The following is a 27268-nucleotide window of genomic DNA, read 5'->3' on the forward strand; positions in this document are numbered from 1 at the left end:
TGTATGCTTTGTAGATAAAGAAAAAAGATCTTTTTGAAAGGTTATGTAACGATATGTTATATGTAGATATACGAAAATATACATAAAGCTTTTAAGTTTTAACGATCAGTGTCTAGTTGTCGGTCTCGTTCATTGGCTTTTTGATACCTGAATTCCCCTAAATACTTTTGACTAAGTCGTTGTTTCCTGCTTATAGCAACATCTGAAATAACATGAAAAGAAGATTGCATTTTTGATTTAAGAAACAAATTTTGTCGTTGTCTTTCAACTTCTTTTTATGTTCAACATCTTGCAAAACAGGAGACCGTTTTCTTTTCCATAAACTTGAATATGTTCAAACATGAATAATTATTCAAACAAAGGAATATTTCAAAATAAATTTAAAAGGAGTTTAAAATAATTATTTCTCTTTGAGTTGTTTTGACTGTATCAATTGGACTGCGTCAAAGACTGATTCGTGACCAATTATATACATTTTAAGATGAATTTTACACAAATAAAGTCGCACGATACACCACATTTTTTTGGCAACGCAAAGCTTCAGCGGTCCCGCCGTAAATATTGTAAATATTCAATACTGTTACCAGAGACGTGCCAACAATTAAAGTCCAGTATAATGCTTTTAGTAGAGCCATATAATGCTTTTAGTAAAGCCCAATAATATTATAGTGCTTTTAGTAAAGCCAAAGATGACAATTTAAACCAGAGCATTGTGAGGCCATAATGCAAGCTTGCAGCTTTTGAAATCTTCCTGCTCAATTTTGTCGAAAAATAGGGGAATTGCTTACTTGAAAAGTGAACTTATTGTCCCTCAGTTCTTTGCAATTGACAATTTTATGTTATATTTTTTAAGCTGCTTTTTAAATAGAAAAAAAATTAGATCTTTCATTTGAAAGGTTTTGTAACCATATGTGACTTGTAGATATACGAAAATATACATGAAGCTTTGGACGATCAGTGTCTAGTTGTCGGTCTCGTTCACTGTTTTTTTGGGTGCAGTTCGCCTAAATACTTTTGACTAAGTCGTTGTTTCTTGCTTAGCAACATCTGAAATAACATGAAAAGAAGATTGCATTTTTGTCTCGTCGTGTGCCTTATTGGTGTCATATGCACTGGAAAGAATGTTGTGTACTCAGGCGCTTTAGTATAGAAAACCATATGGCTGCATTCAGATATTGTATGGAGGTCAGCTTAGAAAAAGCGAGCGCGCGGGGGTGCTTGAGGTCCATTTAAAAGGATTAAATATTCAAACAAAGGATTATTTGTAAAATAGCTTTTTAAAAGGACTTTAAAAACCTCATTTCTCTTTTGGTTGTTTTGACTCTATCCATTGCACTGAGTCAGAGATCGGTTGCTATCCAATTTTAAGAAGCAAAGCTTAAGCGGTCGCGCCGACCCTATATTAGCTCTATATTCAACATTTCTGCACAATGCTGAGAAAATGTAAATATTCAATACTGTCACTAGGGATGTTTGACAATTAAAGCCCAATTATATAGTGCCTTCAGTGAAGCCATCAATGACAATTTAAACAACAATATTGCGAGGCCATAATTGACTCTTGCATCTTTTGAAATTTTCCTGCCATGCAATCTTGTCGAAAAGTAGACGAATTGCTAACTCAAAGTAAACTAATTAGCCTTTCTCACGATGACGATTGCGCCGCCATTTTTGGGATCCTTTTTTTAAATTGTTTGTGCAAAACCTTGTTAGGGCATCTGTCTTTAATTTTAGGCTTAATTTATTGTTCAAATAGTCTGCAAACTCTTAAAAAATGCTTCTTACTTTGCTATTATTGTTTAAACGCATTTAAGAAAATTGAAAGTACCCCAAAAATTTCGGATATTCATCATCGTGAGAAAGGCTAATTTTGTCGAAGTTCTTTGCAATTGAAAATTTTATATTATATTTTTTAAGCTGCTTTGTGAATGAAAAAAAAATTAGATCTTTTTAAAAAATGAAAAAAAAATTAGATCTTTTTGAAAGGTTTTGTAACAATATGCGACTTTTAGATGTATTATGAAAATATACATGAAGCTTTGGAGTTTGGACGATCAGTGTCTCGTCGTGTGCTTTTATGGTTTCATAATTATTAACTTGAGAGAATGTTGTGTACCCAGGCGTTTTTATAGTAAACCGTATAACAATGCATTCAGATATTGTATGGAGGTCAACTTAGAGAAAGTGAGCGCGCGGGGGTGCTTGGGGGCGCTTACGTTTCCTTTTGAGGAGAAATATTAATTGAAGGTGCTCTTTGAGACTCGTCACAGAATCGTCAGTGTATTAAAAAAACCGCCTGCATGCCGTATCTATATTTTATTTAACAGATTTACTCAGTGGGAAAAGCGAACGCCTTAACAATATTTTAAAGTCATATTCCTTTGCTTGCACGTTTAATAACATCTGATGACGAATTCAACGCTTCATTTTAACAACTTGAACTTGAAAGGAAATTGATTCCATGCACGATGCTTACCGGATATTGTAACATAAAATGTCCAATACTGATCAACCTATAACATATTTAAAAACCGGTGTATCTAGTAAAAAGCTAATCTATATAAATCTTGTTAAGATGCGTTGCACAACTACGGAATTGATGACTTTAAAACAGAAACAGAATGACGAAATATATTTGTATTTGTAAATGTGACATCCCAGAGGAACTAAACTTTCTAAAAGTTGGTATTCTGTGCTTGTGACAGTGACTTTATTATATCTTGCATTACAATCTTGCTAAATTGCGAACTAATGATACTTTGCGCTCCATTGTTAAACTGTCCGCTTAGTCCCAGGCCTCGTAAGCGCGCGCTGGTAATTATGCAGGGGGGGCAGGCCACGCTGAGAGAACTGGCACAAAATGTTGGGCCGGATTTCAAAAATTGTCTCGGATTTTGTCCCTGATGCAAATATTTTGAGATCAGCATTGCTTGAGAAAAATTTTCTTGCCGCCATTTTGAATTAAGAATTAAAAACATTTTGTGCTAGTCCTATCCTGCGCGTTCAAACCGGTGACATCAAAAGAATGCAAGGCACTCCGACTAGGGGCTAGTCTGTTGAATTTAATGAGAATAAAAGAACTGTAAATTAGTCAACTCATTAACGAATTCCTACGCTCATCAAACGATTTGACACCAAGGCATGGCCATTTTCATTGAAAGCGACACCGTAGTAGCCTTTGGTCAAAGTAGATGTACGAAAATATACAGACGACATGTCTTTACGCCATTTATCGCAACTTTTGTAGACGTTATTCGTATATCCTGAGAAATGGAGGCCCTTAAAGAAGGATGTGTCACAAATAAGCATCTGATATTTGTAATCCGTCGTGGCCACACCATCTTCATTTGCTGTCCATAAACCATATGATTCTGCATTTGGCTTATTGTAATTACCAGCAAATGTGATAGGTGAACCATCATCTTTGGTAAAAGCTGCCTTTTGTTTAGATTCTTCATCAACAAACATCACCTCAGTGAACTGAAAAAAAGGTTGAAAATTATCTTCCGACGTATACAGACAGAATGCATAGCCGAAGAGGATCTTTATTTGAAAATGACGTATATAACGAAAATGACGTTAAAACTATGCGATGCCAGATTTTTTCGCGTCGACAACTACTTCCAAAATATTGGAATATGCAATCGTTGATATTCATTTCAAATTTTTAGATTTAAAGAACGTTCATTTTAACGTTTTATGTGTTCCAAATTTTAGCAGATGATCATTTCTTGTCGAGTTGAACCGTGGCCTAGCTATAATAACTACTCTCCTTGTTTTATATATAAAAATCTATATCGAATTGTCTCCGGATAAGACGAAGTTGCTATTAAATTGATGTGGATTGAATATCAAGGAATATATCAAGCCATGCGGCAACCTTGTGGGTGCAATGAATTAGTGACGATAAAAATTCATAAAACAGGTTTTCCACAAGCGATATTTTGGCGCGAAGCGACGTTTTACGGTTTTAGTTTTTCATGCAGAGCTATCAACTGCAAGGATTTGGAACAAATTGCTTAAAAACTGCTTAAACGCAAAAGTGTAAAGTCGCTTGGCGCGAAAAATATCGCTAGTTGAAATAGATAGGTAGATAATATATATATATATATATATATATATATAATTATATATAATATATTATATATATATAATATTAAATATATTATTATATATAAATATATATATATATAATATATATATAATAAATAATATTATATAATATATATATATATAATATATATATATAATATAAATAATATATATATATATATATATACACAGCCAGAAACGCGCAAGTTGCAGCAGGCCTGCTGCAGACTTGATGCAAGTTGCGATCATCAAGCCGATATCAGGATGCGTTCGCATCGCTTGCTCCGGCTTGATAATATCAAGTCTTTATAATAACTTGTAGGTACACCACGTAAGTATTAAATACTGCAAAGCTTTCGGTCCGTTAACCCGGACCTTCATCAGTGCAATTACTTGAATACACGTTTGCGCGTCACTTAAATATCATGTTAGTCGTGATTAGTTTGCTCGCGCTATTAATTAAACCGTTTCATTTAATTAAGTTCTAATCAATGCGCGCGCCCTAGACAAGTATTTGACTAAGAGACACCGAAAAGAGCACGCCACGTACTATTAAGTGGCTTTCCCTCTTGGACGATAGTTTGATGTTTATAAATTTCAATAGATTCTCTCATTTTACGAGAGACAGTAAACTTATCGTTTGCTAAAATGGTAGCATCGTTCCATTTAATGCGATGATCATAAGTCCACGCATGGTGAGCTACTGCAGACTTATCCAGTTTACCTTTCTCGCAGTTCGTCTTATGTTCTTTAAGACGTATTGAGAGATTTCTACCGGTTTCTCTAATGTAAACCAAACCACATTCACATGGAATGCGGTACACACCAGGTTTCTGTTGTTCATCGACGCCATCCTTGTGTGTGTAAAGAGCGCGAAACAATTTGTTATTGCTAGAATGGTAAACTTGTATTCCAACTTCTTTTAAAATCCTAACGATTTTATATGAAGCTGGGCCAATATATGGTAAACAGACAGAGGATAGATATTCCGTGTCTTGCCTCTGTCTTTGCTGTTCATTCATAGCATGTTCTATGAATTTCTTAGGATAACCATTCATGTGCAGAACATCCTTCAAATGCTTTAACTCTGAGTCAATGCTATTTGAATCACAAATTGTTTTGGCACGGTTGATTAATGTTTTGCATACTGATCTTTTAATGCTAGGATGGTGAAATGAACTATAATTCAGATATCTGTCAGTGTGTGTTGGTTTTCTATAAACTTTATGGCCCAAAGTCCCGTTCTCTTTTACATCAAATAAGATATCTAAGAAAGATATAGAGTTATCTTTCTGTATTTCTAATGTGAATTTAATTGAAGGGTGTATACTAAAAGGGTGTATACTATATTTAATTGAAGGGTGTATACTAGGGTGTTTTTTTGTTGTCTAGGGCGCGCGCATTGATTAGAACTTAATTAAATGAAACGGTTTAATTAATAGCGCGAGCAAACTAATCACGACTAACATGATATTTAAGTGACGCGCAAACGTGTATTCAAGTAATTGCACTGATGAAGGTCCGGGTTAACGGACCGAAAGCTTTGCAGTATTTAATACTTACGTGGTGTACCTACAAGTTATTATAATTACTAAAGTCGCCATGCAATCATACAAGAAAATTAATATCAAGTCTGTTGCAAGTTGTTAACAGACTTGATGCAAGTTGTGAACTGCAGACTTGATGCAAGTTGTGAACTGCAGACTTGATGCAAGTTGTGAACTGCAGACTTGATGCAAGTTGTGAACTGCAGACTTGATGCAAGTTGTGAACTGCAGACTTGATGCAAGTTGTGAACTGCAGACTTGATGCAATTTGTGAACTGCAGACTTGATCCAAGTTGTCAAAAAGCGAAGTGAGGAAAGCGCCTTATGAAGCTTCGTATATCCACCATTTTAAACAAAAAACAGCCAAACGGTAGCCATCGAGGTTGCCATACTTCGGTCGCGACTTCGGTTTTAATGTTTCGTAAAATAACAAGCATTTTAACACTTGTGAGATAGGTTTTGACTGAGCAAAACAAACAAACAAAATATTTTTCTTTAAAATAGTACATACACAAAGCTTCAATAAGGCGTCTTCCTCGTTACAGATTTCTCTTGAAATTGGAAAGAAATTCAGTAACGAATTTCATATTCATATCAACGATGTCGATGAACTTTACTCAGTCGTTCATGTATTTTCATTTGTTAAGCTTTTTAAATCATGTATTTTCGTTGCCACTTTTTCAAAAATCAAACCAGCTTTGAGCTTTCTTCTTTTGAGATTTTTTTCTTCTTCGCTTTATTAGATTTTAGCGAGGATTTTAGTTCGCACTTCGCACTTGTTAAAAACTCGAAATTTTGTTGACTCAAAATGAGACAAAAACAACCGAACTTGATTACGTGTTTAATATCTTTGTAATATTTCGTCCAATTGCAACGAGGATAAGTGAAGGGCATAAGTACCTTGAAGGATATCTTGGATCGAATGACGGAAAAGATAAGTATATTAGTTCTTTAGTTAGTAAATGGTGCCAGCAACTTCACGTTTTGAGTGAAATTGCCAAATTCCAACCCCAAGCAGCATACACGGCGTTTGTCTCGGGTTTTCGGCACAGATTTACTTACCACATTCGTGCCGTTCCAGGTATCAAGACCGCGATGCAGCTTGTTGACGACACCATCAACCTGAAGCTCCTTCCTGCGCTCCTCGATAACCGTAGCTTGTCCATCCATGAGCGACAATTGGTTTCGCTTCCAGCTCGTATGGGAGGTCTTGGTATTCCGATCTTTAACGACATCTGCGATGAAGAACATTTGAACTCCACAACCATCTGTCATCTTCTCTCAAGTAGAATCATCCACCAGAATGGTACACCATCAGCAGAACATGGAGATTCCATCCACGATCTTCGCCGTGAGATTGCAAAACAACGTCAAGCTAGGAACTCGTTGCTGCTACAGAACTTGAGATCGAGCATGAGTGAAGAGCAGATTCGAGCAAATGACCTCGCCCAGTTGAAAGGATCCTCAGCTTGGCTAACTGCTCTGCCACTTGCTGAAGAGGGCTACATCTTGACCAAGCGTGAGTTCTTTGATGCAATCTACATGCGTTATCGATGGCCTTTGAAACGCCTTCCATCTTTCTGCGCTTGTGGAAAATCGTTCACGGTAGATCATGCCCTGTCGTGCCTGAAAGGAGGTTTTATCCATCGAAGACATAATGAGATCCGTGATCTACTTGCTGCTGCTATCGATGACGTTGCTTACGATGTTTCAATTGAACCTGCTCTTGCTCCTTTGACTGGCGAGGTTCTTCCATCCAGTGCTAACTCAGCCGATGACGCCAGAGTGGACATTGCTGCGAGAGGTTTCTGGCAGAGATGTGAAAAGGCATTTTTTGATGTAAGGGTGTTTAACCCATACGCCTCTACACATCGACGCCAGACGTTGAGCAGCTCGTTTAAAGCCAACGAACGGGAAAAGAAGCGACATTACAACCAACGGATTGTTGAGGTCGAGCATGGCTCCTTCACACCGGTCGTCTTCAGCGCCTTTGGCGGATGCGGAAGAGAGACCCAACATTTTCTTTCCTTCCTGGGTGCGAAGCTGGCTGACAAGAAGAATCATTCTCCATCTATGGTGGTTAGCTGGTTACGACGAAAGATCGCCTTTGCTTTGCTTAGAGCTCGCGTGGTGTGTGTTCGTGGCAGTCGAAGTTGGAGGACTGCGTCCATCACATCAACTAACGACATTACGTTGTCGGAATGGAACTCCAACATTAGCGAGTAGTCTAGTTAAGTTGTTATTGCAACGAGGATTGATGGCGAGTGCATACGCGCTTATCCAGTCAGATTAAAGAAATGTAACGATAGTATACGTCAGCAAGTTGTTCCTAAATTTCAATTTTTATAAAATTTATAATTATTGCGACTTGCGAGAAATTTTCTACAGCTGTCCATTTCAACTCATCTAATTTTATTGATTAGAAATAGCTGTATGGCTAAATAAAGCAAAATAATCTTTTTGATTTAAAATACAAAAATCTACCATGTAGAGCAATAAAATATTGTTATAAACTGTGAACCTCGTTGTGAACAAATCAAATAAACTTGTTATCAAGTTACTACAGCAAACGGCGAATTATCAAGTTGCAACAAGCCTGATTTTAACGACTTGCTGCAAGTTGTTATCAAACTTGTCAGGACTTGTTAGCCACAACCATGCTGCAAATTGTTTGAACAACTTGCAGCAAGCCTGTAGATAACAACTTGCCGCGAGTCTGATTTTCTCAACTTGCATCAACATTGATGTGCTCATAGACTTGCTGCAAGTTGTTCCATCAGACTTGTTAAAACTTGATATCGACAGACTTGATTCAAGTTGATAAAACAAGTTGCATCAAGTCTGCAAGTGACAGCTTGCAGCAAGCCTGGTTTTCTCAACTTGCATCAGCATTGATGCGTTCGTCAGACTTGATGCAAGTTGTTCCATCAGGCTTGCTGCGAGTTGACATTTGCAAACTTGATGCAACTTGTTTCATCAACCTGCATCAAGTCTGCAAATGTCAACTTGCAGCAAGCCCGATTTTACCGGCTTGCTGCAAGTTGATGACGTCAACAAGCTTGCTGCAACTTGTCGACAACTTGCAGCAGGCCGGTAAAACCCGCAACTTGCAGCAAGTCTGTGGCGTTTCTGGCTGTGATATATATATATATATATATATCAAATATGTATTTAGAATCATATATGAGTAGAGTGCTCGATATACCAAAGTATAGAGCTAGTATAAAGATAAAATAAAATAAACTTGGTTTACTTCATAAGATTTTATTCACTACAAACTTGTTTCGTATGACAAGCAACGCTTGCCACACTCATCAGGTGAATTTAAATGTCGCGCTATGTTGTTAAGTATATATAACCTTGGCAACAACATAGCGCGACATTTAAATTCACCTGATGAGTGTGGCAAGCGTTGCTTGTCATACGAAACAAGTTTGTAGTGAATATAATCTTATGAAGTAAACCAAGTTTATTTTATTTTATCTTTATATATATATATATATATATATATATATATATATATATATATATATATATATATATATATATATGAAATCCCATGCAAATGTAATCATATGCAATTCTAATTAGACTTCGAGTATCTATCTATCTATCTATCTGCGGCCAACGTTTTTGCAAATGGGTGTATATCTGGAAAGATAACTTCCTTACTTTAAGCGCGCGAAAAATGCAGCCTAACCCCCAGTCTTCCTACGCGGTTTGTACGTCAGTTTCAGTCCCCCAAACATCAAAATCACGCGGTTTGTACGTCAGTCTCAGTCCCTGAATGCAATCCGTTACACGGCCAGTATAAATTTGAATGCATTCACGAAAAAGATAACCAACTGAATCAGACTGAATGCAATGGAGAAAACCACTCAAAAACACATATCTAAAATCTACTGCATTGAGAATTTAAGATGAATTGAGAGAGGCGTGAGGAAAACGTTTTCACTGGGAAAGTTAGTCTAAAAATGCCGATATATTGCGTCGTTTCTTCGTGCAAAAGCGAACAGTACGGAGCTAGAAATTCTCGCTAGCTAATTTCGTTTCACAGGTTGGTAAACTGACTTCGCCGAAGTCTGCCGCAAGTTTTTAAAATGTTTTTTTAGTTCGTCGTACCGAGATTGCTTCAAAAAGTGAGACAGTGTTTCATTTAATTGCTTCGATAGCTAATTCAACAGTGAAATTTTCCCGCCCAAAAGCGTAACTTAAAACATCAAAACACCATTCAGCATATGATGGTAGTCATAATAATTTACGTTATAAGTTGAAACTCTTTTCCCAGTAGATGCAAGCCCTAGCATCTTTTGTACAATCAGCTATCGGCATTACATCCCGTTAACAAGCATTTATATGCTGAAATGCACTCGGCGATCACAAACCGGAAATGACTAATAACTGCGCAGAAGACTATATGTCCGATATGATGACGAATGCAATGACGTGTCGTTTGTCGTAGCTTCACTTAATCGGCCACAGTTATCATTCCACAGTTATCATTCCATATATATATATAATATTATAATATATAATATATATATAATATATATATATAATATATATATATATATATATATATAATATTAAAATATACAGTAGTCCCCCGCGAACTCGAACTCGCTTAACTCGAACTCCTCCCTAACTTGAACTAAATCCAATCCCCCTTGGATTTGGTAATTCTTTTATAGTAATTTACTCCGCTTAACTCGAATTCGCTTAACTCGAACTCCTCGCAAATTCGAACAAATTTTGTTTTCCCTTGATCAAATATATCCGGTTAACTCGAACTTTGGTTTCGAATCATAGTTCAACAAACTTTAAAATGCGAGAAGATAGCACTTTGACAACTATTTTGGAAATTATCGAAATAACAATGTTCAAGTTAATGAAAGTGTATAATTGATTTTAAATTTCAAAAGATTTTCCGTAGTGCCACGGTTGTTTTTGATCAAGCTTTCTTAGTTCCTTTGGTATTCTTTCGATCTTTTTAATTTAACGTCGTCCTCTCTCGGTGACCATTCATATTTGTAGGCATGATATCTCTTGAAGGATGATTCGATTGGATTTTATACCTTATTGTATTATTTATAAAAAACGTAATCTGACACCAACTCCGGTTAATTCGAACTCCCGGTACTTCGAAAGTTGGACTTAGCCAGGGACTACTGCATATACACTTTTGGAACGTCTTCGTATTCAAAATGAATATTAGGCGAGTTTTACGGCGGTGGGACACTATGAAAACTTTCGTCGCAACTTGTATTTAATTTCTTCTACTCCTGAGGCATCTAAAGTTTACAAATACGAAATATCTTACGGCCGATAACGTTTTCTGAGCATATCGAACACTCTTAGCAAATTAACATCCCTCAAAATTGGAATTGCATTACAAAATGCAGAGAAGTTGTAACAGCGCCTTAAATTATCTTAAATAAGCAGAAATGACTTAAATAAGCAGAAAATAAAGATTATGATTCGTAATGGTTTAAAAGGAAATGGATAATATGATGAATATTTACCGGAATGTTGTTACAGTCTGCTCGATATCCCAGTTTTGGTGTTGTGGTGAGTTCAGTCTTTATATTGACATGACTGTCTGTTGTATAACACATTGTCCATCCACCACCAAATGACGTCATATCACACTTCACTTCGAATGGTTTGCCTTGGCCATCTCCATCTGGATCAATAAAATATTTTCCATCTGTATATCCAGCACTTTTATTCTTAATATCGAGGCAACTAAAACCTGGAAGGTTTGAAAAATTATCAGTTTTACAATAGTAAAATTTCCTTACTTTTTTAAACTGACTGGTCAATGCCAAGCAATGCCAAGCATGTACAAAATAATCCCCCTGAGAAAATTAAGGCACGTCCCGTATTGTATTTCTAGCTGAATTTACTTTCTTCTTTCTTTCTACGCAGGCGGATTACTTTGACATCATATACCTTTGTGAGTGATGCAGCTGTCGTTATGTACCTGTAAAGAATACCTCATGTTACAAATAATTGCCAGGGACCATGATCGTTCGAAAAAAAGTTTAGTTAAGATACAGGAACAACTGAACCAACTCCCCAGGTCCTTTTGATAGGTTGGATCTTTGTCTATACCCAAAACTTTGCAAGAGCGTCAATGCAGATATATTTCGTGCGAAACGACATTTCGCTTCAAAAAAATAAATATATTTTCCTACATAAATAAGTGATAAGCCTTCCCAATTGTTCTCATTTAACATAATATAGCTGCACTTCCGTTATTTCTTCTTAGTTTGATTGTCAGGCACACGTAAAGGTTACTTACTTACTTTCCCACATAAATTTTAACATAATTGAATTTGTTTGGTTGCATGTTTAGTTTAATCTGAATCATAAGATTTTTACAGGTGATTTAAAAAGGAGTTGGCCACGCACAACAATAATTTATGAATAATATGGCCTCCTAATTATCGAGATGCTGGCCCGAATTTGTATTTTACACGAAATGCAAGGCCAACGGTTCGAGACGAGAACACATTAGTAACAAACGATAAGATAAATGCTACTTTACCTTCTGTGACTGATCAAAATAAATGTAGTCGTAAAAACTATTCTCTTGCAACTGTTCCGACGTATTATTGATCACATCATGTAACATCTCACAGAGATTGGCCTCAGCTTGTGCTAAACTTTCCTTGTAGTTCAGAGATCTACAACATGGTTCTTTTACGCACGATGATATGCATTCAGCTTTGCTTGAAACGTTTGCCTTCTTCAGAATTGAACTGTCTAGTCGGAAACCTGTTAGGCGTGAATCATCGAAATTGACTTTAATGTATAATTTATTCTCCGTAGTGGAAAACAGACCCAAATAGTTAACTTTTATATAATAGTTCATTTTAAATGACAAACGGGAAACAACATCGCTGCTTCTTTCAATAATATAAAATACAATGTTGTTCAGCTGCCATAGGTTTTACACGAGCTCAGTAGCGTACCAGGAACGATAATTGGGGGCATATTCATATATCTGTGATACGCAGGATTGATTTCTTTTCTAATCAATTGTTGTACAGTTTGTTAACATTGAGGGAAACAATGTATCATTGTCAATTTGGCCGGGCAATCTGCATGAGTCGTGCTAGTTTTTTCTAACGAACAACTGGAGAAACAGTCGAACGTGATTGAATCATTTCAGGCTGTACATGGTTGGATAATAATTTAAACACACATTTAATTTGAACATTGTAGTAAAACATAGTATTTTAATATCATTAATTTTTGTGGGGAAAGATAGGAATCTATTATTTTATCCTTTGCGTTACCTGATATTTGTGTTGTGTGAGGCTGGAAAGTTGGTGGGACAAAATCTTTTTTCTTCTGAAAAATATGAATAAAAATTATTAGGGACTTTTAGCTTAGCATAATACAGCGAAAATAATTCACGATGTGGATAAATCGTGGTGTAAAAAAGGCACGGACAAGAAAATAAATTTACACGGAACTACATCATGCAGATATGATTAACAAAATGAAAAATGCACATGCATTGTTTGATTTATTATCAGATAAACAGAACATCGTATGTAGTTTTTCCATTATACATAGAACAAATTCATTTAAAAGGCCATACGTACACCATGCAGTTATACAAACAAGAAGACGTATAAACGAGCTTTGAAGCCGTTCCTTTTTTCTCACCTTTTTGACTTTGTAAAGATGGTTATATTCTGGGTCGATCGCGTGTGCCAGATGTCTCAGTAAGCGTCGAATTATTGAGTTCACAAAGACCTTTCAGCTTTCCAAAAATTTTGAAATTCACAGACGCGCATGTTTCATTGTCCAAGCAATACATGACACAATCCACCTCATCTTCTGTCTGCTTTGTGTCGATTTCATGATTTTTCAGGTACCTTTGTTCAATTCTTTTGAAGAAGGCCTGGCTTATATTTAGGCATTCCCCTGGCTGAGGTAATTTTAAAATGAAAAATAGCGCGAAAATGAGCATTAGGGAAGCCATTGAATTTGAATTGAGAAGACGTCGTTGCTTTTAAGACGCCAAGTTCAGCAGAACACCAGATGTTGATTGTGTTTCCAAGGTACAAACGAAAACAGTTAACTTACAAGCCATATATGGTCAACATCTTGAAGAACAGGACACTGTCTTCTGTGTAAACAAAAGTCTATTAACATGTATAATTATTCAAACCAAGTATTTTTACAAAATAGCTTTAAAAGTACTCTAAAAGGAATAATTTTTTGGCTTGTTTTGACTCTATCAATTGGACTGCGTCACGAAAACAGTCAGCTAAGAAGCCATATATGGTCACAATCTTGCAGAACAGGACACTGCCCTCTGTGAAAACATAAAGTCTATTAACATGAATAATTATTCAAACAAAGGAATATTTAAAAAAAAATTTAGAAAGAATTTAAAAGAATTATTTGTCTTTAAGTTGTTTTGACTCTATCAATTGGACTGCGTCAATGACTGATTCGTGACCAATTTTATACACTTTAAGATGAATTTTCCACAAATAAATCGCACGAAACACCACATTTTTGGCAACGCAAAGATTCAGCGGTTCCGCCGACGCTATATATAATGCTCAATATTCAACATTTCCGCACAATGATGAGAAAATGTAAATATTCAATACTGTTGCCAGAGATGTGTCAACAATGAAAGCCTAATATATAGTGCTATTAGTAAAGCCATAGATGACAATTTAAACAACAACATTGTGATGCCATAATGCACGCTTGCAGCTTTTGAAATTTTCCTGCTCAATCTTGTCGAAAAATAAGGAAATTTCTTACTTTAAGCTGCTTTTTTAATAAAAAAATAGATCTTTTGAAAGGTTTTGTAACCATATGTGACTTGTAGATATACGAAAATATACATGGAGCTTTTGAAAATAAGTGTCTAGTTGTCGGTTCCTTCACTAGTTTTTTGGGTACAATTCGCCTAAATACTTTTGACTAAGTCGTTGTTTCTTGCTTAGCAACATCTGAAATAACATGAAAAGAAGATTGCATTTTGATTTAAGAAACAAATTTTGTCGTTGTCCTGTAACTTCTTTTTATGTTAAAAAAAGTTTAAAAAGCTCGTCGTGTGCCTTTATGGTGTCATATGCACACGATGGAATGTTGTGTCCTCAGGCGCTTTGGTATAGTAAACCATATAACATTCCATTCAGAGATTGTATGGAGGTCAGCGCGCGGGGGGTGCTTGAGGTCAGGTTCATTTAAAAGGATTCATTATTCAAACAAAGGGTTATACTTCATAATTATATTTTTATATTAGAATAATTATGCTTTTTCTTTGGCCGGCTTATTCACAGACAGTGCTCAACACATTGTAGGCATTGATCTTCGAACTTATGTAAGCTCTAACACCATCGAACGCAAAACAGTAATCCCAATACGGTATAAGCTTACGTGTGAGCACAATTGAGGCGGGGAAAACAGTCCAAAACGCACGCAGAATGGGTAGACACACTTTTGCCAATGGTAACGACAATAATAGATCATAAACTCGTATACAATCTGAATATATTTTTAACCCGAAATTGACGATATGCAAATCGTGAAACGTGATTCGACTAAATAGAAAAAATACATAATAAACCTAAATTAATATAGTGTAACTCTAAAACAAACCCTTACAATAACTAAATACAAATCAAAAACGACTTACAGATGTTTTCCCAGTAACTCAGAACTTTACTTTAGCTTGTAGATTTTGCCTTTCACTTGCGAACCTTTAGCTCCTTACTGCCAGAATACCTCAACTATACTGCCAAGTTCTTGGTCCAACTGCATGTCTTACCCAAGTTTAAATCTAGTTAACTTAATTTCCTATGGTACTTGAGATTAATAATTAAAGATATATGTTTTCCTGTGATAAGCACAGTTGTCACTAACGAACATAACATAGACTAGCAGTTCCAAACCTACACTGATCAACCTATAACATATTTAAAAACCAGTGTATCTAGTAAAAAGCTAAATCTAATTCATAAATCGCCTTTCTACAGAATTGATGACTTTAAAACAGAAACAGAATGACGAAATATATTTGTATTTGCAAATGTGACATCCCAGAGGAACTAAACTTTCTTAAAGTTGGTATTCTGTGCTTGTGACAGTGTCTTTATTACATCTTGCATTACCATCTTGCTAAATTGCGAACTAATGATACTTTGCGCTCCATTTGTTTAATTGCCCGCTTAATCCCAGGTCTTGTAAGCGTGCGCTGGTAATTATGCAGGGGGGGCACCCACGCTGAGAGAACTGGCACAAAATATTGGGATTTCAAAAATTGTCACTGATTTTGTCACTGATTTTGTCCCTGCATGATGCAAATATTTTGAGATCAGTATTGCTTTAGAAAAATTTTCTTGCCGCCATTTTGAATTAAGAATTAAAAACATTTTGTGCTAGTCCTCCCCTGCGCGTTCAAACCGGTGAAGTCAAAAGAATGCAAAGCATTCCTAGTAGGGGCTAGTCTGTTAAATTTAATGAGAATAAAAGAATTGTAAATTAGCCAACTCATTAACGAATTCCTACGCTCATCAAACGATTTGACACCGAGGCATGGCCATTTTCATTGAAAGCGACACCGTAGTAGCCTTTGCGCGAAGCAGATGTACGAAAATATACAGACGATATGTCACTGTGCCAGTCACCGCAACGTTTGTAGATGTAGTTATTCGTATATCCTGAGAAATGGAGGCCCTTAAAGAAGGATGTGTCACAGATAAGCATCTGATATTTGTATTCCGTCGTGGCCACACCATCTTTATTTGCTGTCCATAAACCATATGATTTTGCATTCGGCTTATTGTAATTACCAGCAAATGTTATAGGTGGACCATCATCTTTGGTAAAAGCTGCCTTTTGTTTAGATTCTTCATCGACAAACATCACCTCAGTGAACTGAAAAAAAGGTTGAAAATTATCTTCCGACGTATACAGACAGACTGCATAGCCGAGGAGGATCTTTATTTGAAAATGACGTATATAACGAAAATGACGTTAAAACTTTTGCGATGCCAGATTTTTTCGCGTCGACAACTACTTCCAAAATATAGGAATATGCAATCGTTGATATTCATTTCAAGTTTTTTAAATTTAAGGAACGTTCATTATAACGTTTTATGTGTTCCAAATTTTAGCAGATGATCATTTCCTGTCGAATTCAACCGTGGTAGCTATAATAACTACTCTCCTTGTTTTATATATAAAAATCTATATCGAATTGTCTCCGGATAAGACGAAGTACTAGTTGCTATAAAATTGATGTGGATTGAATATCAAGGAATATAATATTTATCAAGCCATGCGGCAAATTTGTGGGTGCAATGAATTAGTGGCGATAAAAATGTAGCACTTCATAAAACATGATGAAAACGTGAGGAAAACGTTTTAACTGGGAAAGTTAGTCGAAAAATGCCAACAAATTGCGTCGTTTCTTCGTGCAAAAGCGAAGAGTACGGAGCTAGAAATTCTCGCTCAGCTAATTTCGTTTCACAGGTTGGTAAACTGACTTCGCCGAAGTCCGTCGCAAGTTTTTAAAATATTTTTTTAGTTCGTCGTACCGAAATTGCTTCAAAAAATTAGACAGTGCTTCATTTAATTGCTTCAATAGGTAATTTAAAGTAATATTTGTTTTGAATATTCAACAGCGAAATCTTCCCGCCCAAAAGCCGGCGTAATTTAAAACATCAAAATACCATTCAGCATTATGATGAAAGTCATAATTTACGTTATAAGTTGAAAAACTCTTTTCCCAGTAGATGCTAGCCCTATTTTATATCTTTTGTACAATCAGCTATTGGCATTACAGCCCATTAACAAGCATTTATACGCTGAAATGCACTCGGCGATCACAAACAACGAATGACTAATAACCGCGCAGAAGACTATGTCCGATATGATGACGAATGCAATGACGTGTCGTTTGTCGTGGCTTCACTTAATCGGCGACAGTTATCATTCCTGCAGTTATCATTCCATATATATATAACACAGGATGAGAAACACGAGTTACTTCATCGAATTTCATTTACTGCAGAACTGTTTCGTATGACAAGCGTTTAGCTTGCCACACTCATCAGGTAAATAATCCCCGAGCCGGTGCGGAGCACCGTGCGAGGGTACTAATTCCGCCCGGAGATTAGGAATTACACCCGGGACCCGGGAGAACATAGCGGAATCCAAAGTTGCCCAAACGACTGCCCAAACGTCATGGACGTTGAATGGTCATGGTACTTGTGTTATTATCAGAACAAAATATTATCAGAACTGGAGGAATTAGCGGTGAAAAGAAACAACTCGATTATAATCCTTGAAATGGTAGGAGTCTATTTTGTTTATTTCGAGGTTTATTTCGTGTTTGCTGTACGAATACATTTTATGACCTTGGTACAGAATGTCGTTTTGCTCGGTTTTGCGAAGACGTGACCGACTATTTAAGGCTTCACATCATCGTTTTAACTTCAAAAAGAGTCCTTAAAAGTGTAATTCGGAGTTTTAATATAACAAATATCACTTTAAAGGTTTATATATTGTCGACTGCAATCACTGCACGAATTTAATAATCGAAAAACAACATTCGACGTTCACTGCTTGGTTACTTATATTATTTGGGCTGTTTTGATGTTTTGAAGGTTTAGCTATAATGAAGTATTAACTCTGACTTAAACTGTGAAAATCTATAACTTAATGCAACGGAAAGCAGCAGGAAAACGGGTGATTTCACTTCACCTTTACGACTGTGTTTGTTTACATTTAGGACATTTCATAATATTGAAGGTTAGTTAGGTCAGGCTAGCTCAGGAAATATTTTGCTTCGTTTGAAGTAGCGAGGGGTTGCTGCATGCATGTATTTCTAGTATATGATTACAACAGCACAACGACTATATACCACTGAGCTATATAATAATTCCTGGATGACCAACTCGTCATTTTCGGTAACTTCGCCGCCATCTTTTTGAAGCCACCAATATGGCGGATTTCGCCTTCTGCGCAGTGCGCAGAAGCTCTGCTGACGCCACATGGTTCCTTTTGACGATGGTATTTACCACTGACCAGGCTCAATTCTGAGCCCGCTACAGCACTATTCTCCCTCCTGGTTTTTGTAAATAATAATTCCCCCCCCCTGGCTTTTATATTTTTTTTGCCGTGAAATCTTTTTTGTTTTTTAAATGCTTTTAGGTTGTTTTTTTCATATTTTTCGCCCTGACATACAATAAAGTTTTATTTTAAGATGACTACAACTTATACACGCTGTTTTTGCCAGTGCGGGAACAAATATATATTAAAATATGGAAAAATGTGGACAAACTAAAGATTTTAAATACTGACACGAACTGACAGGTTTATTATTTTATTTTCGTAATAATATTTTTGTTATTTAAATTTTCCAACATGAAAGTTTACAAATCTTTGAATGTTTTGGCACTATCCTCGCATATTTTGAAGACAACTAGGAACTCATGAGCAACAATTTGACTTTTCTAAACCCTGAACTGATGAATTGCAGGAAGTATGTAATCAGTATTCAGTATGTGATGTTGCCTTCAAGACTTTATATCTATGCACAATCCAAAGAAACAGAGGCCAAAGCTCAGGCAAAATGCTGGGCAGCTGACTAATACTAAGTGCAGGAATTCGAATAGTTTCAACCAAGAATCATATTTGCATAATATACTTTTCATTCAAGTCATCAACTTGTACCTTAAAGTGCCTATATCACTTGTGGGATCTTTACGAATTTGAATAGGGCTTGAAAAATTTATTTATAAGTTCTACAACCTTTTTTGATAAAATTAAATAGTTTCGAAAATACGTCGGTTGGAGAGGCGGGGACTCAGGAATGATTTGCAAACACGCGGTCTTTTATAATGTAAACATGAAGAGTTTCACTGGCGATATAGTTTGCGTTTTTCAAGAAAAAAATGCGGGAACGGTGCGTTGTGTATGGCTGTTGCAACTGGGCAAGTTTTTCTCAAAATATTTTACGTTATTGGAAGATCGAAGTAAAATTACAATTGATTATATTATGTTTGACAAGAACTCAGCTCCTGAGTCCCAGACCCAGGCACAGAAATTTAGGCAAATCGTCAAGTTTAGATGTAAATATTTCCGAAACTATTTAACTATATAAAAAAAAGTTGTAGAACTTATAAACTAATTTTTCAAGCTCTATTCAATCCGTAAAAATCCCACAAGTGATATAGGTACTTTAATAGGCTATAAACGTTTTCAGCATTCTCTAATTGCATCCCTGGACCCCTGGTCATAGTAAAGAATAACATTTATCCCTCCGTAGGCTCCACTGATTAGCCTAATGAATATAGCCCTCTTGGAGGTTGATACCATAAACAGAAAATTATAAAAGTTGCTGCAGATTGAAGACACACTGCTCAGTCAATGCATGTTTATTTTTATTTCATTCATTAATAAATATGACAAATAGTATAAAAATTACACCAGCCAACAACAAAATCAGATAACATGGTAATGAAGAATAACAATGCACAGTCATAAAATGCATGAACTTCATCCTGAAAAATAAAAATGGAGACATGATCAAGATTTATTCACAAGGTGGAAGAAGCTAAAAAATAAATTAAAAGATGTGATAATTGATCATTTCACTTTGGATTTGTCAAGGTAAAAAAGATAATATATTAACTAGGCTTTAACAGGGCTCACTATCAGAGGTTGGAATTAATTTACACTGTTTACAGCATCTTATTATTCTGTATCAGCACCCTCAGATCATGTTTATTGATGTTGGGTGGGATCAATAGAAGAGTAACTATAGTAGACTCACTGGGGATATGGTTTACCTATTAACATTGATATTTGCTATCATGAAAACAACATAGACCAAACTCAAAAGATTGACAGTGCCAGGAATTTAATTTTTTCCCCACACAAGTTATGAAAAAATGATAAAATTTGGGTATATAACATTGCATTGACAGCACTGTAATGTACCAAAAGGCGAAAATAGTATCTTTGCTGTTTGTACCACACGTTTTGATGGATTTATTGTCTCAGAGGCTTTGGTTATCAGTTTATATAATAGTCCAAACTCGAAAGGCCAAAAAGGAAATTATTTATAGTAAAAAAGTTGAAAAACGGCTTACCTGGATGTTATAAAATAAGAGCAAAATGCGAAAATTCACTCTACCGATAAGTGAATTAAGGAATTCACAACGTCAGACGCAGAGCACGAAGCTACGTGTCCTTTCCATTTGTTGAACAGGGAAAAAGAGAAACACTTTATCCATTTTATATGAAAAACAAAAAAATATATACGGAAAGCTGAAAATATTTTCATAAAAATCGGGAGGGTGATGGACACAGTTTTTCACTGTGTATCGCGGTATGTCAGTGGTAACTACCATTAGCAAAAGGAACCAAGTGCCGTCAGCAAAGCTCAAAATCCGCCATCTTAGTGGCTTTAACTTTTGGCCGAGAGCCGGTCGTCCAGGAATTTATTATAGCTCAGTGCTATATACAAGAGACGCATAATTAATTAGGTCATATTACATGTAGTTGGTTACTAGGTGTTACTTAGCAAAAACTTTTTTCGATGCCGGCATGTGGAAACAAGTTCATTACGCTTGTTCAAAGAGCTTAATTCAGGATGCCATATGATGATAAATTTCTCGGATAGGCATAAATTACAGCGTTTAGTCTCATTACAATACGGTTGTGACTTCTTAACGACTTTCCAACTGACAGTGTACGGTGTATTAGAGTCCTTTAATTTCCAAATTTGTTTGCTTAGCTCGGCGGCGTTTTTCTTTGATTTATTGCCGAAAGAGAAAGTATGGTTGAGGTAGCGTGTCTTAAATGTGTTCTCAGTAAGGCTAACGTAGGTTTGGGATTCTTTCGTGCTTTCATTCTTCACTGTCTTCACTGGTGGACTATGGCTTTTGTTAGGCATTCACCTTGCAGGGGACAGGAATCTTTCGCGCGGCAGTTGCAATTCTTTTCTTTGTCGGTAATGCTGTTGGCTTCATTACGTAGGATAGATTTGTTGTGTGACGAAATGATGCTCTGGACGCTTCGCATAAAACTGTAACTTAGCTTCAATGTGTTCCGGTTGAATATTTTGTGTAGTGGGTGGTCACGGGGAAAGGAACGGCTACGGCTTTTAGAAATTTATGGCCGATGTTAGTTTTTACATTTGAGCTGTACGGGAGATTATACCAAATGATATTACGGGATCTGTGGCGGTTGTGTTGAGGATCATAGTGTAAGTTATAGTTGTAGCCGCTCTCTTTCAATGCTTCTTGGTATGGCTGTTTACTTGAATCGAATGCTTGCTTGTCTGAGGAGATTTTTGAATGGCGTTGGTTGATGGTTTCCGAAATTCTCTGGCTTCGTGTACGGTCGATATGTGCCGGTCCTAAGGTCGAAAGTAATATCCAGGAAGTTTAGTTTGTTTGCTAAGTAACACCTAGTAACCAACTACATGTAATATGACCTAATTAATTATGCGTCTATAGTCGTTGTGCTGTTGTAATAATATATTATTTACCTGATGAGTGTGGCAAGCTAAACGCTTGTCATACGAAACAGTTCTGTAGTAAATAAAATTCGATGAAGTAACACGTGTTTCTCATCCTGTGTTATATCGCTCTGCGCAAGCACTGAGCACTCTGTCCGGACGATTTTGTATGCGTTAGTTTCTGTCATCACGATAGTTTCTATCACAACATTTATCAAATATATATATAGGGGTTCCTTTCTATAAATATATATATATATATACAGGGTGTCTCAAAAAAAACGCAACCACTTAAATATGCAAGAATATTAATATTGTTCAGGTTTGCACCATAGTTCAGCTAAAATGACTTTTTGCATTTGAAATGAAGGATTAAAACCTATTTTCAATTCCTAGAGGTGCTTATCTATTGCGCTTTAGAGCTGTATTAATGTTCTGCATATTTAAGTGGTTGCGTTTTTTTTGAGACACCCTATATGTGTATATATATATGCATGGGGGTTCACTGGCAATGCATCAGAAACTCTGGAGAGTAAAAATGAATCAATGCAATCAAAGATAGCCCAATCTCATGCTGCATGCACTTTTGGAACGTCTTCGTATTAAAAATGAATATTAGGCGAGGTTTAAGGCGGTGGGACACTATGAACACTTTCGTCGCGACTTGTATTTAAATTCTTCTACTCTTGAGCATCTATAAATTTTACAAATACGAAATATCTTACGGCCGATAACGTTTTCTGAGCATATCGAACACTCTCAACAAATTAACATCCCTCAAAATTGGAATTGCATTACAAGTTGCAAAGAAGTTGTAACAGCGCCTTAAATGATTTTAATTAAAAATGCAAAAAATAAGCAGAAAATAAGCATTATGATAATATGATGAAATTCTTACTGGTATGTTGTTACAGTCTGCTCGATATCCCAGTTCAGGTGTTGTGGTGAGTTCAGTCTTTATATTGACATAACTGTCTGTTGTATAACACATTGTCCATCCACCACCAAATGACGTCATATCACACTTCACTTCGAATGGTTTGCCTTGGCCGTCTCCATCTGGATCAATAAAATATTTTCCGTTTGTACATCCAGCACTTTTATTCTTAATATCAAGGCAACTAGAACCTGAAACAACTAAAGAAAATATTTCTTTTCATAAGACAAATGTATAATAACTCACAATGAAGACGATGGAAACAACTAATAACAATTTACAATGAGGACAATGGAAAGAAACTTACACTGAAGACAATAGATAACAACTCACAATGAAGACAATGGATAAAAAATGACAATGAAGACAATAGATAACAACTTGCAATGAAGACAATGGATAAAAAATCCCAATGAAGACAATGGAAAACAGCTCATAATGAAGACAATGGATAACAACTCACATTGAAGACAATAGATAACAACTTGCAATAGAGACAATGGATAAAAAATCCCAATGAAGACAATGGAAAACAGCTCACAATGAAGACAATGGATAACAACTCACAATGAAGACAATGGGTAACAACTCCCAAGGACGATAATGAGTAGCAACGGCAATGGATAACAACTCACAATGAAGACAATGGATAACAACTCATAATGAAGACATTGACTAACAACTTACAATGAAGACAATGGATAACAACTCATAATGAAGACAATGACTAACAACTTACAATGAAGACAATGGGTAACAACTCATAATGAAGACAATGACTAACAACTTACAATGAAGACAATGGGTAACAACTCAGAAAGGAAAACAAAACCCACCACGACAAGGCTATAACTCAAACGGCATACAGGGTATTTAAATGCACAAAATTAATATACCATTATTTTTTTCTTCTATAACGCTCGGAATGCAACATTCGTTATATCTCTATAAAAAGAAAATTTTGGTAAAAGTATGGACAATCTTTAGTTAGAGAAATAAAATGCACTAAAGTAGTCACTATGATTATAAATTGCTTGTATACTGTCTCAATACCTGCTACACTCCGTTCTTACCTTTATTGGGCTTGTCAGATACAAATAATCATATTGAGAATTTCGTTCCAATAATTGTTCAGAAACATTGTAGACCACGTTGTGTAACATTTCACAGTTTGATTCATTTTCCGTGGATGATATATGTTTATAGTTAACTGATCTACAGCATGGCTCACTTGCACATTCCCTAACACAGTCTATCCACTGGCAAACGTATTTGGTCATCACAACAATGGCATTGAGTCGGAAACCTGGAGAAAATATATTTCTTTGGTAAGTATTGTTACAATGGAGTAAAGCCGTTTTGGGTGATTAACTAGTTCTTACTAAACTAGCTATTTTTAAGGAATTACTCTTCCCGAAGCAGGAGGAGAGCATTGGTAACAGGCTTAAACTTAAATTACCTTCTAGAGAGGAATTGAAACAAAAATTTATGTTCCGAATTTCTTCGTTTTCTCCGTTGACAAGAAGAATGTACATCGTAACCAGAAATGAAAAATGACATTTCAAGAACATTGTTGGTGCTGTAAAATGTATTTAATCCGCCTGTAAAAAGAATGACTCACTATATCAAAGTGGAAAAAATTTTCTTGTTAAAACGACTGAAATTTGCTTTATGGAGAACTATCTGCTATCTATATATTGAATATTGTAAACGTACATCGAAGCTCAATAGTCTTAAATTCTAAATATTTATATGGAATATGTGGAACAGACTCTTTGAAGTCACTCATCTATTTCGTTTAAATTGGTTTAAATTGGGAAAATTGTTGGATTGGTTTGGAATTGTTTTAAAACGCGAATTTAAAAATGAATCTGGGAGTGGCGGATTCAGTTTAAGTCAAAATAAATTACACGGCATAATTACTTTGGCGTCAGCGACAGGGTTGAAAATTCGCCTCGGTTTTTTTTTAAATTTTTCGTCTTCGCAAGTGTGTAATTGCACGAAATATACTAGTATTTGCAATTTGTATGTGACCGGATTTATCTACGTCCCAGTCTTGTCTCCCAAGGGTTGTGGTGCACAGCTTTGGCTAATTTTCCGATGCGCGATTCGATTTCGCTCGGATCAGTGATACGGCAATCCCTCCAAGAGAAACAAAAAAACCGTTCTTTCGTGCTGTTCGATTAAGTTTAGATTGAATTGGGGTAAGAATATATTTAATACATGTAGATTCTGGTCCTATTTTAATAATATCGCTGCTATTTCGCCGTTTAACAAGATGTGGTGGTGTATGGGCGCGTTGACACGTCGCAGTTTGCACAGGATTGAAAATTTAATATAACTATATAAGGCAAAGTGTAAGACAAAGTGAATGTATCATGCGGTTTATTTACATTTTTGAACAATTGAACTATATACTTTTTAAAGTACGATGTGCTTCTGAATTTCGCGATCGAACAACATTTAGGTTCGCAAGGCATCTAAATGCATATGAACTGTATTGTTTATGTTCAGAAGCTTTATATTGAAGACTGGCACCTGCGCGGCATGCCGAAGTTAACGCCAGAACAGGCGTCTTGTTTCCAATTTGAAATACCTTAGCAACAACGCTCTTAGTTATTAATTTCCAAAGAATATTTTGACATGCAAAATGCACGTTCTCTATACTATAATTATACCCCTTTCACATGATCGAGAATCCCTGTTCACGTGATCGATAATCTCTGTTCACATGATCGACAATCGACGATTAACTGATATACTTACAAAGTGAGAAAAACCTTTAATAATTAATACTTTTTATTCCCTTTTAGCCACCTGCCGTTTGTTGTTTCACATAATTATTGAAGCCAAATTTGCTACTATACAATTCAGCTATGAGCTATACCTGCGTGTTAAAATATCAATTAGGGCTGCTTTCAACTGTTGTGTATTTCACAATCACAAAATCTTTTAGTTTGTATTAGTTGACCCATCTGTGGACTAACATTCAAATTTTACGCAGGTAAAAGAAACGCGGCAGTAGAAAGCAGAAACATACGATTTTGGAGACCTAACCGGGAACGTTGCGAAAAATTGTACTTCGGTTCTCCGACAGTAATTGAGTGTCAACTCTGCTTTTCCGGAGGAGTGCTCTAACCACAAAGCTACGGAGAACATCATTTAGGGCCGTTTTCTACTGCGGCGTTTTTCATACGCACGTACACGCATCGTATGTAAAAGTCTAAATACTTATATGAGTTGTCCTCGTAGTTTAGTATGCACTTGTTGCCCTAGATTTTTAAGAGTAAAACTTTAAAAGCATTTAAACCTTTAAGCTCGTTTACGTACTGCTAAAAACAGTAAAAACGCGGTAGCTAAAAGCGCTTAGGGCTGCTTTCCATTCTGCTTTTTTACCCTGCTTTCGTTTTTCCTAACCATTAGTCTCATGATCGCTTTACAGCGTGAAACTCTGAGTAGCTAAGCTAGCCTTATAATAAATAAATATACTATTCGCAATGCTTATAATGATATGCGATGAGAAAAATAAGGTAATAACATGCAACAGGAAGCGGAAACTGGCATTACGCTGGTGACGTAGCATAGTTAGGTATAAAAGAAGCGGGATATCCATTAAAAGACCTCTCTAACAGTAAGTTCCAGTGAACGAACAAGCTGGTTTTAATCTTGTGAAGAAGGACCCAATCGCACGAATTTATGTATGGCAGACGTCGAAGAAGTCCAGTACCCTGCCGATGGTGTACACGAAGATGGTGCACAAGGAGCTGTCGAAGTTGAGCAACAACCTGTTGACGTCCAAGCACCGGCTGCGCCTGCTCTACCACAACCTCCGGCGGCTGTACCACAACCACCTGCTGATAATGAACAACTTGAGGTACAAATCTTACGTCTCTTCTACGTATTAGTGTATATTTTTTACTATGCATTCTATTTTCATCTGACGCGATACGGTCTTTTATCGCAATTACTAGCGATATATTCACCATATGTGTAATATGACTGTACCTTGTAAAGTAGTTTCTCGACGGGTTGATTCGAGATATACCCAGTGTGTTATCTAAGTTGTGTTAATGTGTTCTGCTAACTGATGACAGAAATGTGTTTAAGATGAGTTGTGCTCTGTTAAGTGACCGCTCGGCGGGATGGTTCGAGGTATGATAACAGAAGCGTGTTAAT

The 27268-nt window shown here is 36.2% G+C and overlaps 2 protein-coding genes across 2 annotated transcripts; both read right to left on the reverse strand.

The window, feature by feature from the left end:
* Positions 1-2956: 2956 nt before the first annotated feature.
* LOC114519860 lies at positions 2957-11281 on the reverse strand. The gene is made up of 2 exons (XM_028540043.1): positions 11162-11281; positions 2957-3480 (listed from the first exon to the last, which is right to left on the reverse strand). The coding sequence occupies exons 1-2, from the start codon at positions 11279-11281 to the stop codon at positions 3100-3102; spliced, it is 501 nt and encodes a 166-aa protein (XP_028395844.1). The 3' UTR covers positions 2957-3099.
* Positions 11282-16175: 4894 nt separating this feature from the next.
* LOC114519848 lies at positions 16176-24689 on the reverse strand. The gene is made up of 5 exons (XM_028540028.1): positions 24552-24689; positions 24166-24398; positions 23989-24037; positions 23054-23292; positions 16176-16559 (listed from the first exon to the last, which is right to left on the reverse strand). Exons 1-5 carry the CDS (start codon positions 24661-24663, stop codon positions 16176-16178), a joined length of 1017 nt encoding a protein of 338 aa, XP_028395829.1. The 5' UTR covers positions 24664-24689.
* Between the last annotated feature and the right edge of the window lie 2579 nt (positions 24690-27268).

This window comes from Dendronephthya gigantea, unplaced genomic scaffold, assembly GCF_004324835.1.
Source record: "Dendronephthya gigantea isolate DGI-Jeju-01 unplaced genomic scaffold, DenGig_1.0 000014F, whole genome shotgun sequence".
Lineage (NCBI taxonomy): Eukaryota > Metazoa > Cnidaria > Anthozoa > Malacalcyonacea > Nephtheidae > Dendronephthya > Dendronephthya gigantea.